The 15,254-nt window shown below is 39.0% G+C and overlaps 1 protein-coding gene across 2 annotated transcripts in view; it reads right to left on the reverse strand.

Moving 5' to 3' along the window:
- The window catches only part of pcxb (pyruvate carboxylase b), a 391,361-nt gene that overhangs the window by 297,752 nt on the left and 78,355 nt on the right, over positions 1-15,254 (reverse strand). For both annotated transcript variants that reach the window (XM_008435894.2, XM_008435895.2), the window contains exon 10: positions 12,487-12,605. In XM_008435894.2, coding sequence (XP_008434116.1) covers positions 12,487-12,605 — 119 coding nt within the window. The remainder of the gene's footprint in view (positions 1-12,486; positions 12,606-15,254) is intronic.

Raw genomic sequence — 15,254 nt, forward strand, 5'->3', positions numbered from 1 at the left:
CGGCTGTTAACCTAAAGCTACTTAACACCAAAACTTGTGAACTAAATGTCAAAAGAAGGTTCTGGAAAAGCTTCTTTTCATGGTTTCTAACCTGTGATTGAAATCAAAGCATCCCTTTCTTTTGTCTTAAAACTCATTCATGTTTTGCTACAAACAAACAAAAACCGTCTCTGGAGTTGGGAGCTGTGAAAACACGAGCATGATAAACCAGCCCTCATTCTTATTCATGTGCTTACCTCTCAATCATTCACTGTACGCTCCGCCGCACAATTATAATCACCTTAAAATTATTTCACGACGTGCTCATAAAGCCAAACAAAACTCCTGTGCGCGCACACACACACACACACACACACACACACACACACACACACACACGCACACACACACACTAAAGACTGACACGCCCAAACCGAACAATAAACTTCGACTCGGTTGTGTACCTCTGTGTTTTCCAGACGTATGCTAAATTTACAAACAATGCTCACTGTAACCTGGTGCCTGGGATAATTATCGACTCTCTCCAAGCCTGAGGGAATCCATGCATGTCATCTCAACGACTTGGCAGCTTTTCTTGTCAAAGATAATCTAACGGACGCAGACAAACGGCATGTGGCCACAGGAGAGGTTGTGTTTAGTTTACTGCTACATGTGTTTCCTGGCCGCACCTCAGGGGACAAAAACGGACGGGATTATCGAGCGGATTGAGATAAGAGCGCCGGAAAAATCCATAAAATATAACAATCAAGATCCATGGAGAGAGAGAGAGAGAGAGCGGAAAGGAGGACAAATACAGCACAGGAGAGGAGAGAAATAAAAATGATTTTCTTTAACAGGAGGTGGAGAAGAAAAGGAGGATATGAGGAAAGCCAGATTGAGCATATTAGCCAGGAACAAACATGAAATAATCCTGATTGGGACGCTCCCTGGAGCTTTCGACAGGCTTCACACACATGCAGAACGAGAGTAAAAAGGCTTTGCGAAACTCAAGTGGGGAGAAGAAAGAGTGATAAATGCTGATGTGGCCGCAACATCTTTAACATCTTCTCCAACAGATAAAACATACAGCCGACGGAGAGAAGGAGAAGCTTTATCAACATTTAAATAGTGAGAAATGAAAGGAAGACAGAGGAAGGAAGAAATACTGCAGGAGATCAAATGCATTTCAAGATTAAACAGAAGAAATTAATGATGGGAAAAGAGCCTTACTGTGCATGAGGATCACCGTGAAACGCATTAAAGCAGGAAAACTGCATATTCACACATATCTAATCGATGAAGATGTCCAAATGTGAGCTCGTTTATTCTCTTTCCGCTCTGCTTGGATTCACTTTGTTTAAATTTCTGTTTCCACAACTTATTTTTTTCTTTTTTTAGACTCTCGGTCAATTAACCCCAAGGCATTGTTTCTGTCATTCTCAATCCACCTCCGTCACTTCTTTCAGCCTGAGGAAGATGGAGAGCGGTCGTTTAACACCAATTAGCAAATCCAAAATATTTAGCAAACAGGTGCAGCTAAAACATTGTCATTAAAAACCTGATATGTCAACGCCTGCACAGACTCTGAACAGGAGTAAAATGCGACACGTTTTCTCAAGCGCATGAAATCAAGAGCGACAAAGTCAAAATTAATGGTTTTAATGAAGCTGCACAATAAATCGTGAATATATCTTCATTGCCAGGCTCTTTCAGCCAGCTGGAACCAGTCTGCCCAGTAGAAACCCAGAGAGTCAAAGATGCAGAAAATCTCAGAGTTGGAAAAATTAAAAAAAGAGTAAAAGAAAAGATTTATTAGAACTTGATAATGACCATTTCTGAACTAGACAAGCTGAAAAACAGCAACTGGTCAAAGCTAGACTGCATTATCTAACTATATTTATACTTTATAGCAGTTTAATGTTTGCAAAAACTTTGTGAAATCCATTGAGATTCTTGAAAACTCAGCATCATTTATCGACTCATTTGGAGAGCCTGGTTGTTAGACATTGGTCTGGAGATAAACCCTTTGAAGACAGGCGGTAATGCTCTTTTTAAAAGCTCCCAGTATTGATTCTATGCAGTGGATCTTCGATCTTCAGAGGGAGTTTGGGACAAAAGCCACTCAAACGGTTAAAACCCAAAAATAACTAAAAACACCTCTAAAAATACCTATTTTATTGGTTCAAACACCAAACACACCTTAATACGTGTTAATACTCACAGTGGAAACCGTCTCTTTCTGTGGGTGATCAGCCAATCAGCTCCAGGAAAATGAACGGCGCTCCTGGATTGGCTGTTTAGCAAACACTAGCCAAAGGTGTGTGATGTAGCAATGTGACGAGATATTTCAGCTTCACAAGCTGCTTTTTGTTTGGAAATTTTTAAACTGGCTGAACAAAAAAAAATAAATTTAAATAGAAAACACTGAGTAAGCAGATATTAAAGGTTAATTTGGATTTAATTCCCACAGAAAAGTCCACAAATTGTGAAATTGCGAGCCTTGATAAAATTAACTATTCAATTCTCTGCAAACGGCACCAGAGCAGTTCCACTAAATTCAGAAGGTCCTTATTTTGTAATTTAGTTTCCCAAAATCTGATAAAATTACCAATCTTTTCAACAGAACTACACAAATTTGACTTATTCTTCTGGTTTCTGAAGATCTAAAAAATGATCTAGATTAATACGCTTGCTTGTAATTACAATCGCAGGTGGAGAGATGAGGGTCTCTAACTGCAGCCTTTTTGGTGTTTCTGCTTCCATTTTATAACAATCAGGTTCCTAGTTAGAAGACTGAAAAGACCCAGGTGACTTTTCCTCAGTGGACGAAGAAAAACGCACCCACAGCTTTAATCTAATGGTTAAACTGGGACGATGTTTAGACACCAGTCATGTTTTGATAAATTCACAAACTGGCCTCACTGAGCTGAACTCTAAACTCTGTAAAAATTGTTGAGAAGGTTTGCAAATAATCAGCACACAGCAGAAGTTGTAGATTAGTTTTAAATCTCTAGAAAGACTCAGTGAAGAGTTGCTCTACTTCAAAGAGGTTTTCCTCATGACATTTGTCCCCAAGATGTGCATCCTCCCACTCAGACCCAGATTCAAAAGGCAACATTTCCTTCCTTTGTTGCCTGATCCACAAAAAGACCAACAATTTACTTTGCCATCTTGATTCTGATGCATACAGCTCTGCAGGAGCCTGGAGGAATAATTACACCACTTTAGGATCTAAAGGACTCCTGACCACCAATCTACCAATTGTCCAATGTCCCATGACAGAATCAGGCTTGCGTGCACACTCTCACTAGCTCAGGGCTCAATCCAGCAGCGAGAAGCACACACAGCGCACAAAAGAAAAGATCATTTACAGACAAATTGCAGACAAATTGAACCTTGAGAGAGAAGAGGTTCAAAGGCAGAGCTGGAGCTGAATGCAGAGGCTGTCTCTCCATTTTGCAAACACTTAAAACATTAGAGTCTCTCACACACATAGGGTTTGCTTTTCAGAATAAAAATGTCCATCTTGACTAATCTCACTTTATATCTGCAGCAAAAAAATAGACTGCTACTTTTTTTGTGGAAATTCAGAGATGTAGGGGAAACTATAAGCAACATTTTTTTGCACTATTACAAAAGCTAAAATTGACAGTTTTCCTCAACTTTGTTCTGGGGAGTACAGCCAATCAGAGCCAAGGAAAACGAACGGCGCTCCTGGATTTGCTGGTTTGCAAACACCAGCTGTGTGATTTGCTACGAGATTTTTCAGTTTCCCAAGCTGCATTTTCTTTAGAATACTTTAAATTTTCTGTGAAGTATATGGATTTACGTGTCACAAAAAACCCAACAATCCTGAGCGCCAACACTACTATGTATGTATGTATGATTCGTTCATCCTTTTTTTTTATCTTCACTAAAGTTCATCTGAATGATGCGTCCGACTCCTTCTAGACTTTGGATTAGTCAAATATACATCCGTTACTAAACGGTGTAGAATGACTTGGAATCAAGGAACAGATTGATTTCTTTTCCAAAACATCAATAAAAGTTACCATAAAGTCCTCTAAATGAGGCACTGTGTGTGAAATGCATCTAAATGTGGCCAAGTCATAGCATAGCCTCCCAATTATAAACTCTTTTAGACCCAGGATTATTCAAAAAACTGGAATATCTGTCTTAAGGGAAGTAAAACCCAGCAATGAGGTGAAAGAACAAAGCACAGTATTTGAACAAGCAAAGTTTCAATGCAGTCAGCAGCATGGGCTGTCGTTTGTGAGCATAAATTTCCTTCATTTGGTCAGCCATAAGCTGCAACAGCATACTTATACTCTGTGTCTCGGTTTATAACTTCAGTTTTTGTCAAACTACGTCATTTGTCACGTTAGTGAATTGCAGGCAAACAGGGTAGTTTTAAAAAGCTCAAATCTGTGGATAAAGTGTCGGTTTGTTAGGTCTAAAAGACAACATTTCCCTTTGCTTCCACAATAAATAAACCACTATAAAATATTCACTGTATTAACTACAATTGGAGCTGCAGAGTTTGATACCTTTACTTTTGTGTTGGATGATCATCATGTCAGGCACTGATGTCTGAATTCAGCGTTTAAAAACTGACATCGCTTTTCCAGCTTTGTTTTTTGCCGCCTTGTGACACTTGTGGACATGAAAATAAACATAATTTTGAGCTAGGAGCCTCAAAACTGCTGAAGAGAAGAGGCTTTAAAACGAGAGCCACAAGAAGCAGTGACAACTGACGGCTTTTCACGGCTATCAGGGGAAAAAACACTGTCTCATCAAACTACCAGCCCTTTGGAAAACCTTGAAAAGTGACAGGTTTGAAAGAAATACGGTGAGAAGGTGGAGGACAAGCCGCCACCAAAATAGTCTGCAAAAGGGCAGGAGGAGTGGGAACTAGATGGGACTGTAAATGTCAATCCATAATAAAGATACTGCTTGGAGTAGCAGACCATATCATGAAATATTTCCTGATTCAGTACGCAACTTGCAGAGTAAAAGATTAACATGTTGAAAGTTTGAGGAAAAGCAAAATTAATGTTGTAGTTCCACAGACCATCAGCTTTAAGATGTGTAAACTCAGTGATCAAAATATCTTAAAATAAATCTAGTGAGATGAGCTGCAAAACAAATACAGCAATCTTCTTAAAATAGTGTTTGTGGAAAATTTCCCCAGCAGTAACGCCACCACATATCGAGACAGAAATCTGCTGCTTAATCCAAAACTGCAAGAACAGGAACAGAGTTCTTTCTGATCCGGACATTTCATATTTCACAAGAACTGCAAAGGACAAACCAGACAAGTCCTTCAAATCCCAGGAAAAGAAGAAAAAGAGAATTTGTTGAGGCAAAATCTGATGTGACGCAATTGGTGTTTAAATGCAGCTTTCAAAGGACCAGCACCTGAATTTGGACACATCCTCAGTATGAGGTTTAGCTGTTAAAAGAGTTAATGACATGGAGAAAATCTGTACTGTACGGGGAAATGTTAATTCACCCGTTCGTAAGCAAACATTTTCAGTCTAAAAGCAGGATTTCATGTCTTTTGTTTTCTAAACTTTTAATACTTATGCTTGCATTTTCAGTTTAACAGCAGGACTTCATGTCTATCCTTAAATCTTGTAATGCTTTTCTGCTCACGCTTGTTACAAGAGTACCGTCACCTGGCAACCTCTCAGCCAATAGAATGAAAGAGTTACACTGTGTGTGTTTGTTTCCTTCTAGTGGGCGAGCCTGTGTGGCGACTATCGATTGTAGAAAACGTAATCACAAGTATTAAAAATTTAGGGAACAAAAAACATGAAATCTTGCTTTCAGAATGAAAATATCTGCTCTCATAATACTGCTGTACTAAAATCTAGATGTGTAAACAGATTTGATACAAAATATTTCAAGAGTCTGTGCAAAACTTTCAATGCGAGTCAAAACAAAACATGCAACAATTTACACATCTTTATGTTCCTGAATCATCATTATTTTCCTGAATCATCTTCCAATATTTGCTTCCCTACTGGTGTGTTTGTGTGGGGTTAAAAAAAAAGTAACGTAACAAAGCAAAAAAACTTTAATTTTTCTCCAAATAGATTCCAGCATTAATATGCAAATGTGATATTTCTCTGTAAATGTCTCAAAATCCATAATCTGAATGTCTTTAGAGTGAAGACGCACTGAAACTGCGTGTTTTTGTCGGCAGCATATCTTCCTGCACACAGAGAGCAAATCAAAGCTGTACATTTATATTTCACCTTTGAGCCTCAGAAATTAAGAGTCTTTACAGATGAAGAAATGAAGGAAACCTTAATAACCCACTCTAAAACATTATTTTGTAATTAAACTAAAACAAGACCAGCCTTTTTGTCAAAACATGGCTTTTCCTAATAGTCTAAAAAAAAACCCATAATAATCAGAGGTATTGTTCAAACTCGCTTCAAAAGCGTCGGGTTAGCAGATCTTGGTAAACGATCCACAGTGATTAATACATTAATGGATGGAGGGCAGACGGCCGGAAGATGGTGAAAGAGAGGGCAAGTTCATGGTGGGACAAAGGAAAAATGAGGCATGAGTCAGAGAAGATGAGGCAAAGGTGAGGCAAAGGACGGCAAGAGGAGAGATGAATGAGCAGGGAAACGTTGGAGGGTGAATGTCAATGAGGGAACGACAAAGGTTAGACAGAGAGAGAGGGAGCTGGGGGACCGAAGAGGGTGGTGGACAGATAGAACGGAGATGCTGACAGGTCTCAAAGAGCCCGAGAAGGACGGGGACGAGCTGAAGATAAAGGAATGAATGAATTAATTTGACTGGAGATTGAAGAAAAGTGCTGAAGGGAGCGCTGGCGGATGACATGGATGGAGGAGGGGACGGATGGAGAAAGAGAGATGGGGAAAGTTAGGACCAAACGTACACTTCACACCCCTTCAATCAATCTTAACATAACCATTCAGCTGTTTAACACATTCGATTCGACACTTTATTCGTTTTTCAAAAACAAGACAAATGTTTGAGACATTTAATTGGTTTAAAGGTCATCTATTATGCTTCCTTGAACAGGTTTTTTACACAAAATCATTCTTAAAGAGATTTTAGGCAGTTTGGTTTTTATTTTGAGCTCCAAGCCGTTTTAGTGCCTCTCTTCAGTCTAAATCCAGATAAACTGCTGCAGGCCACACCCCCCAACTCAACATTTACCCTCGCATCTGAAAGTGGCTGCAAGCAAAAGCACAATTTTACAACTGTATACGTATGAAAAGCAGAAGTGGAGCCTCCTGCACAACCAACAAGAATGAGGCAAGTGGTTACTGGATGCTACATTAAAAAAAAAAACACTTGCCTTTCCCAGCAGCCATTGTACAACGCACATAGCGGTAAAACAAGCTGACCAAACGTGCTGGTTGCTAGGTAACGGGCCGAGCTCAGCCAGGGTTGCTAGGTAACGGTACAGTGTCCATGGAATGTCACTCAACCGGGAGGTTTTTGAAGTAGCCCATTTTCCAGACACCAAAAATCATCAACTTGTAGCTAAAAAAAACAAACAAATGGGTGTTTTTTTTCTTTTATAATTAAATTTTTTTTAAGGTTTTGTTGGCTCTAGTGGCCTTTATTTGAAGGTAGTTTGACAGGAAAGAGGGTTATGAGAGAGGGGGAAGACATGCGGCAAATATCGCCAAGCCGGGAATCGAACCTGCGACCGCCGGCCTAGGGCCTCGATGCATGGGTTGTGCTAAGCCCCTGAGCCACCACAGCACCCCCAAATGGGTGTTTTTTCTTTTTTTTTACGCTTGGCTTGTTTTTATAAGAAATAAAAAATAATCTCCTTTCACAGAATTTTTGTTCATACTGAAAAAGTTGCTTGTCGCAGCGATGAAGGAAAAATGGGTCAGGAGGAAGTTTGAGTTTTAAAGAATCTCCCTCCAGCATTAAACCATTCAGACCAAAGCTTGGAGACTCAAATGTGATTTGATTCATATTGGTTGAGAAAAACCAGATAAGAGACTCATTCCCTCTGGGGAACAGGTGGTGAAATAACTACATTGATCCTCTTTCCAAATATCACCAAAAATCAGTGTTGAATATCACAATATTCATTAGGTGGTGCTCAACTTTGCCGAGGGGAAAGCCTAAAAATAGCAATGTGGTGGGCGCTAATGATACCGACTGGTTTAAAGGGCACAAAGGTCAAATATCAGGGGTAAAAAGTTCAGGATATTAATTAAAGAGCTGGACTCTGGCCATTTTAATTACTTTGTACCCTGGTTCTGTTAACACCACTGCTGCAAACAGAAACAGAGGTACAAAAAAAGACATAGTATATTTTTATGCTTTGTCAATCTCTTAAGAGTTCAGTAGTTCTACATTTTAATATTTTAAGAAAGTAATGACATATTCTGCCTAGTATGTGTTCCAGCACAGTAGCTTCTGTAGCTACATACAGAAAACATTTTCATACTTTAAGAGGGGATTAAGATCTGATTAAAGAAACATTGGAGAAAAAGAGAGAGAGAGAGAGAGAGAGAGAGAAAATACTGCAGCAAATGAAAAATGATGAATACCAACCAATCAGAAGGAACAGAAATAAAAAATTTAAAAGAACAAAAGATTTCCCCCTTTATGAAATATCGCTGACAAATCTCAACGGCAGGAAAACAAGAACGAATGTCTTCAGACGCCAGAGACTGAGCGCAGCTGAGTGGAAACAATGCTCCAGCAATAATGGGCATAATGTTCGAATGAAACCCCCATGCAGATTCCACTTTGTAGCTTTCTCCCAGCTCTAATCGCCATCTCTCTACTTCTCCTGTAACGTGACAAATTTCTCCCAACAAAACGTAGACAGAGGGACAAACTTTCCTTCCCTTGGCTTGAAATGAAAACCTATTTTGACAGCTACAACTCCAAACTCGTGCCATATCGTGTGGGATGCTGAGTAAATTTCACTAACGACTGCACTGCTGCCAGTTTCAATGACCCTCCGTGATAAACTGAAAAATGGCTGCAAAAGAGCCGCGTTTAAAAGGGACTTTGAGTCGGAGCTCAGATGGTGAGAGCAGTACACCTCTAGGCATGATTGGACGGATTTGCGTTTGTGTTGTGACCGCTCAATCCTCCAGAAAAGGTTTATTACAGCTGAGGAATAAGAGGAACAAGCTTGTTTTGAGTTTTCATCGTCATTATGCTACAGCCACCTGGATAGATTTGAGCTAAAACAAAAAAACTTAAAACAACCTGACTTGTTACAACATCCATCAATATTTAAATCTTCAAACAACAAATAATCCAACCTAAATTTATTAATGACAAGTTTTGATGTCAAAAACCAAACATCTTACCCAAAGTTTGAAACCAATTTTAGTAAAAATAAATAGAAAATTGATGCTGACGTTTTATAACCAGAGCACACTGTGTTGAATTGCAATCAAAAAGCACTGCTTGGATGAAATGTTTGATAAGCTAATGTGCTGCGAGTGCCATGTACTTATTTTGTTCCTGCAACCACATTTGGCCGGATACATGCTGCAATAATTTAACTCAAAATGTTAAATTGCAACAGATCAAGAATCAATTTCATGCATTTAGCTTGAAAATCAATCACAGAAACCACACTGCTTCCAGACCAGTGGGCAGTTTCCATAGTTTGTGATAATTTGGGGAGTCTGTTCATTTGATGGTGTTTTTTTCTCTCCCATTGCGTTTTATCAAGAATAAGTCGGAGCATTTAATTTTACTCATTTATTATGTTCATTTTACTATTATTTTACCCACACGTCCCCTTATATAAACATTATTCCAAGTGAGATCTGGCCAATTATTGTGTTCACATTGTACCGTATACAAAATAATTAAAACATACAGACAAAATATTTTTAAATTCACTTAAGTGCAAATAAAATATTTTTTAAAAAGTCAACGGCTGGATGACACGGCTAAAAAATGCATCACAATGTGAGCATTACATATCAGTCGATATTGATAATTGATTAGTTTTTTTTTTTTTTTTTTTTAAATATCTGAAATATTACCAAATTGGAGGAATGACCTTTCCTGTTTTCTCCACAGTTTTCAATCCATGGCGTTTATTTATTTTTATTACTTTTAACCAGTTATGAGGTACAGAGGTGAAACCTTAAACTCCTGCTGTGCAAGTTACTTAGTTGTTGCTAGGTAACCAAAGAGTTACTTAGTTGTTGTTAGGTAACCAAAGAGTTACGGAGTTGTTGTTAGGTAACCAAAGAGTTACGGAGTTGTTGCTAGGTAACCAAAGAGTGAGTGAGTTTGTTGATTCCAATCTTTCTTAGCTGGCCTTAAGAGGCTGAGCAGCTGATGCCTACATCCCCCAGAATGCTGTGCGGTTCTGGAATTATTATTGAATATTCTATCAGTCATGTCATCTACTGATATTATATTGCTATTGATTTATTGTGCAGCTCTACATAAGGAAAAGCTAATTTAGAGGATTCAGGAGAGAAATAGATGTGATGAGTTTGGATTGTGTAGCCAGAAAAGCATCTTAAGTATTGCTTCATTGAAAACAGTAGCTTTACGGTGTGTGCAGAGTGACAGGAAGATGGCGGCTAAGCCATCATCCCTGTTGTCCAGCGTCTCCCACCCCCATGCAGGGGACTTTGACGGCGCTGAGCAGCTCCTTTAGCTGCTGCAGCCACCATGTGGGAAAAAAAGCCTCAGAAGGTCTCAAACGCCGTCAGACCAAACAACAAAGGCCTTGCACCTGACCGCTCACACACAGGCTAACACACACATCCAACAAACCTCGGTGGTTTGCTGGGTGCAGGATTCGTCTCGAGTGTAATTTCTGAGGCAACATGTGAAATCGACAGTGTGGAATATTATTATTACCGTTATTATGGGGTGAAATGTGCAATTTATAATGTGCAATTAGTGTGCATCATGCATTATTCTAAACGGTTTTTATTCTGTTTTTAATTTCTTCCCACTGGAACTACTAAGTAAAGGATTATTTTATATAAAGCTTAATGCAACATTTTAGACTTGCAAAACCACACTTGTCAATTCAGTTTTTTAATTAAAATTAAATTTTTTCATATTGTTTTTTGTCTCGGTTTTAATATTTCCAGATTCAAAACTGTTTTTGTTTAAATCTATTTGTCTTTTAGTTTCAGATCTGTTGTTTTTACATTTTCAACTTAGTTTGTTTCACTGACATTTGATCCTAATCTGGAAGGAGTGTGTGGGGAAACGATCGACAGCACAGCTGGAGGGTCTCCCTGCTCTCATGCTGCATTCACCAACAATGGGAAGGTGCATTCACTTTGAATTCACTGCATTTATTTGTCTCCTTGGTAAAAACCTTGGTAAATCTGTTTCTGTAAATACATTTGAGCTTAAAAGTCACTAATCAACTGCATCGATAAGCAAGAAATCTTCATCTTTTTGTCAAACAACTTTGTCACGATTGCATCAAGGCAATCTTTTGATGCAGAAATATCAACTGCAGTTTCTTCTCCATGGAAACAAATTGCTTAATGATGACCAGCATAAATCCTGAAGGCACAGATGGGTTTTTGCATATTAAAGCCAAAGTCTGGCATTACTAAAGGTTTCTGCAGGAATCAGTTTATTAATTTTGATGACTAAAATGTACAAGTTTTGAATAAAGTGGAGAAGTATTGTTTTAATGCCATTGAAAGTAAATTAATAAACTATCAGATTTTTCTTCACCTGGAACTGCCATTGAACCAATTTTCCTGGCTGCTCGGGTTTTACCAACCTGCTACATAAAAATACTGAACTGGTCCCACATGTGACGGTAATTTAGGTTCATTGGGAAATTCATAAATTCCCCAATGAGCGAGTCCGGCAGAACAACTCAGAACTGCTGAACACTTTTTTGGCTCCAGGACCAGCGCTGCTTTATAACCTGAACTGCTTCGGTGACGTTTGAGTTATAAATTAATTGCAAAACCTTAATGTGCAATGATGAGCAAAGATTCGTGGGATAAACTTGAGGCACTTTATGTGTTTGTGTTTTCATCTTCTGAACCAGCCTGAGACCCATCTGTGTCGTCTGAGCCGAGCAAATCGCACAGATCATCAGTGGAGCAGAGAGCTATTTATAACTTCCATTATGCTTCCTGTTGTTTCTCACCCAATCTGACCCCGTTTCAGATCTCAGGCCTTTTTGTTCGGCTTCCCAGATCCATAAAATATTTTCCCCTACACTCCTGAGTCCTTTCTTTTGTTCCCATCCTGCACACCTCCTCATTTCTCTCTTTTTGTTCCCGTTTGACGCGCATTATGTTGAGTCTGCTCACGACTCTACACCTGCTCTGCACCTTCCCCCAGTTTTAAATCACAAATCCTGCAAATTCCCAGAATGGAAACCTTCCAACCTTGAAGCGGCGCACCTGTCAGTCAGAAAAACGACGCCAACCAGACGCTCATGCAAAATGACAACCGCCACAATTACGCAGCTGCCCAGCAGCATGAAGCCATCCTGGCAAATAAACATCCGCCACTTACTCCGTGATTTCCTCGGTGACCGTGTGTTCAACCTGGAGCCGGGAGTTGACCTCAATGAAGTAGTGTTTTCCATGTTTGTCGACCAGGAACTCCACGGTTCCCGCGTTCTCGTAGCCCACCTGAGGACAAAGACAACAACAAAGCATGACAGTTTTACCGCCGTAAATTATTCAACTAATACTGTTAGTATTAGTCGTGTAAACAATGAAGAGGCAGCACTCACTCATCTTAATGAACCATGAAACTAAAGGAACAAAAAAAACTCCACGCTAAGCGAACATTGCCATATGAAATGGGTAAAGAATGAGCCGTGCGCTTTATTTGTGTAGCGAGAGAAGGCCACTTTTCATCATCTCCATGTAATGACAAATTAGATCATTAATCAAGGAGGAGTAACTGGAATCTCGCCGTCAAAAGGCAATTTCTTCCCCCACCTCTCGGCTCAATAAATGCAATTAGATTCACAATCGAAGGCAGGTACAATAAATACGCAGGGATTCGTCTCGCCGTCCAGGATGGTAATACCTTACTTAATTGATGGGAAGCGATGCGGATGAGGGCCAAAAAAAATTATTGCACTTATGAATCATAAAGAGACACCACTTTATTAAACTACTTCCATGAAAACTTCAACACAATTATTACAGAGCTGCTCGTTTTCAGCATTTGTCCTGCAGATTTTAGTCGCCATTTTGATTGGTCGTTGCTCCATGTACACAACAAAATACTACATACTGGCAAAAAATAAATAAAAAGAAATTCAGTCCCATGCAAAAGTAGTGGCAGTAATACACAGTGCTTAATTATGACATGGAAGGAAAGTGATCAACTCTTTTCATCCAGGATTGTTTCATTCCATCAATGACCTGATTCCCTGCACTGCCACTGCATGATGCTGCCACCACCATGTTTTATCTCAGGGATAGGTTGTCTACTTTTTTGCTCCAAAATGTTTTGGGTTTTGGTTTGATTAGAGCAACGTCTTCCACATGTTTTCTGGATCCTCTAAATGGTACCTACAAATTATTCCCATTTACGACTCATTTTTTGGCTGCTTCCCTGACTAACTTCAAATATGTTTCAATAATCTCTTTCTACCATTTTCACACCTGAAAAACAGAACAAATATTATACTTTTATGTATTTTTAAGGTCTGGTAGTAAACCTTTCTTAAACAGATCATTTTTAAAGCATAAATCTGACCCATAAATCCAGCTTAAGCAAGATTTTAAAAAGCATTATTTCATCTTACAAAATGAGATTGGAAACTTCTGATTCACATTTTTTGCCTTCAATCTAAAAGAGGAAAAAAGTTATTTGTTAGACATACTAGTTTGAATCCAACTGAAAATGTAGAAAAATCCCAATTTATCAATATTCTAATCATATTCCCCTACTATGGCTACGCTGTTGGTCAAAGTATTTACATAGAAAAAAGTCGCATTTTCAGTTTCAGTAGATTTAATTTAACATGAATGAAGGACAACAAAGGTTTGAGATCAGACCTGCAGAAAACCCATTCAGAGAACATTGGATTATTTCAACCAAAGGAATCAGATGCGAGACCAAAGACGGGAGTCTCTCAAAGACAATGTTGTTTAAACTGATGACAGCAGAAGAACCAAATCTGCTCAGGAATCCTTAAACACGTTAAAGCAGTAGATAAATACTTCCTGCAGAGGACTGAGTGTGCAGCAGAACAGCAGCAGGTGTAAGACAGCAAATCAAGCTGCTGATCCAGTGGACCTTGGCAATAAGATGCTGAGTGGAATCAGACGATCAGAGCTGTAAAACACGCTGCATGAAATGTCTGCACAGCATTTTTAGAGACCTGGATCAATGCTGTTCTTATGTTCATAATTTTTGTAAAAAAAACAAAAAAAACAAAGGACAAATTTTGATGCTGATTATACAATTAAAATGATATTTTCAGTGCAGACGGAGAAGAGAAATGGCTCTTTCAACATTCTGGTTTGTGATCTCACCATTTTAGACTCTGTCATCTTTCCAACCCATTAGTTGTAATTGGTGCTTAGATTTTATTCTCTTGTTTTTACTCATCTCTTTTTTTTAATCCAGTTTGAAGCATAATGTGCCCCATAGGCAATATGCTAAAGACAAAATATAAAAGTACACCCAAAAAGTATATCCAGATGTACACTTGAGTTAAAGTTTCAAACAAATTAATGCAAAACTGACTCATTTCTACACTCTGGAGGCGTATTTAGCAGAACCTATTCAAGGTTTCCCCCAGAAAACCTGCTCAGCTCGGTGGTTGGCGCACTAGGACAGCCATTCATCCAGCCGCTTGTCGTGTTTTTGAGTTAAAAAATGTTTAAAGTTGGCAGGAAATTTGAAAATATCTCTTGGTAATTATGTATTATTGAAAGATTGGAAGATTAATACCTTAACACCAACTATAAAGTATTAAAAATGCAAATATTTTAAAAAGACTTCAATAAATAAGCAATGCTCAGCCTGGTGGGGCTGAGCATTGCTCAGCCCCTGGTGAGCAATGCCAGGGGCTGAGCATTGCTCACCAGGGGCAATGCTCCCTGGTGAGCATTGCCCCTGGTGCTCTTGTGTAAACACACAAGTGCTCTTACTCTCCACAAGTAAACAGTGGCGGAGCTAGACTTTTAAAGTTGGGGGGGCTAAGGGGGGGCCAGGACTACCTCTCGGGGGGACAAAATTTTAAATGTGTGTGTGCACATCTATATATATAAAATTTAAAAAAATAACCAAACTGAATATTTGGTTATTTTTTA

This window comes from Poecilia reticulata, linkage group LG18 (assembly GCF_000633615.1).
Source record: "Poecilia reticulata strain Guanapo linkage group LG18, Guppy_female_1.0+MT, whole genome shotgun sequence".
NCBI classification, from domain to species: Eukaryota; Metazoa; Chordata; class Actinopteri; order Cyprinodontiformes; family Poeciliidae; genus Poecilia; species Poecilia reticulata.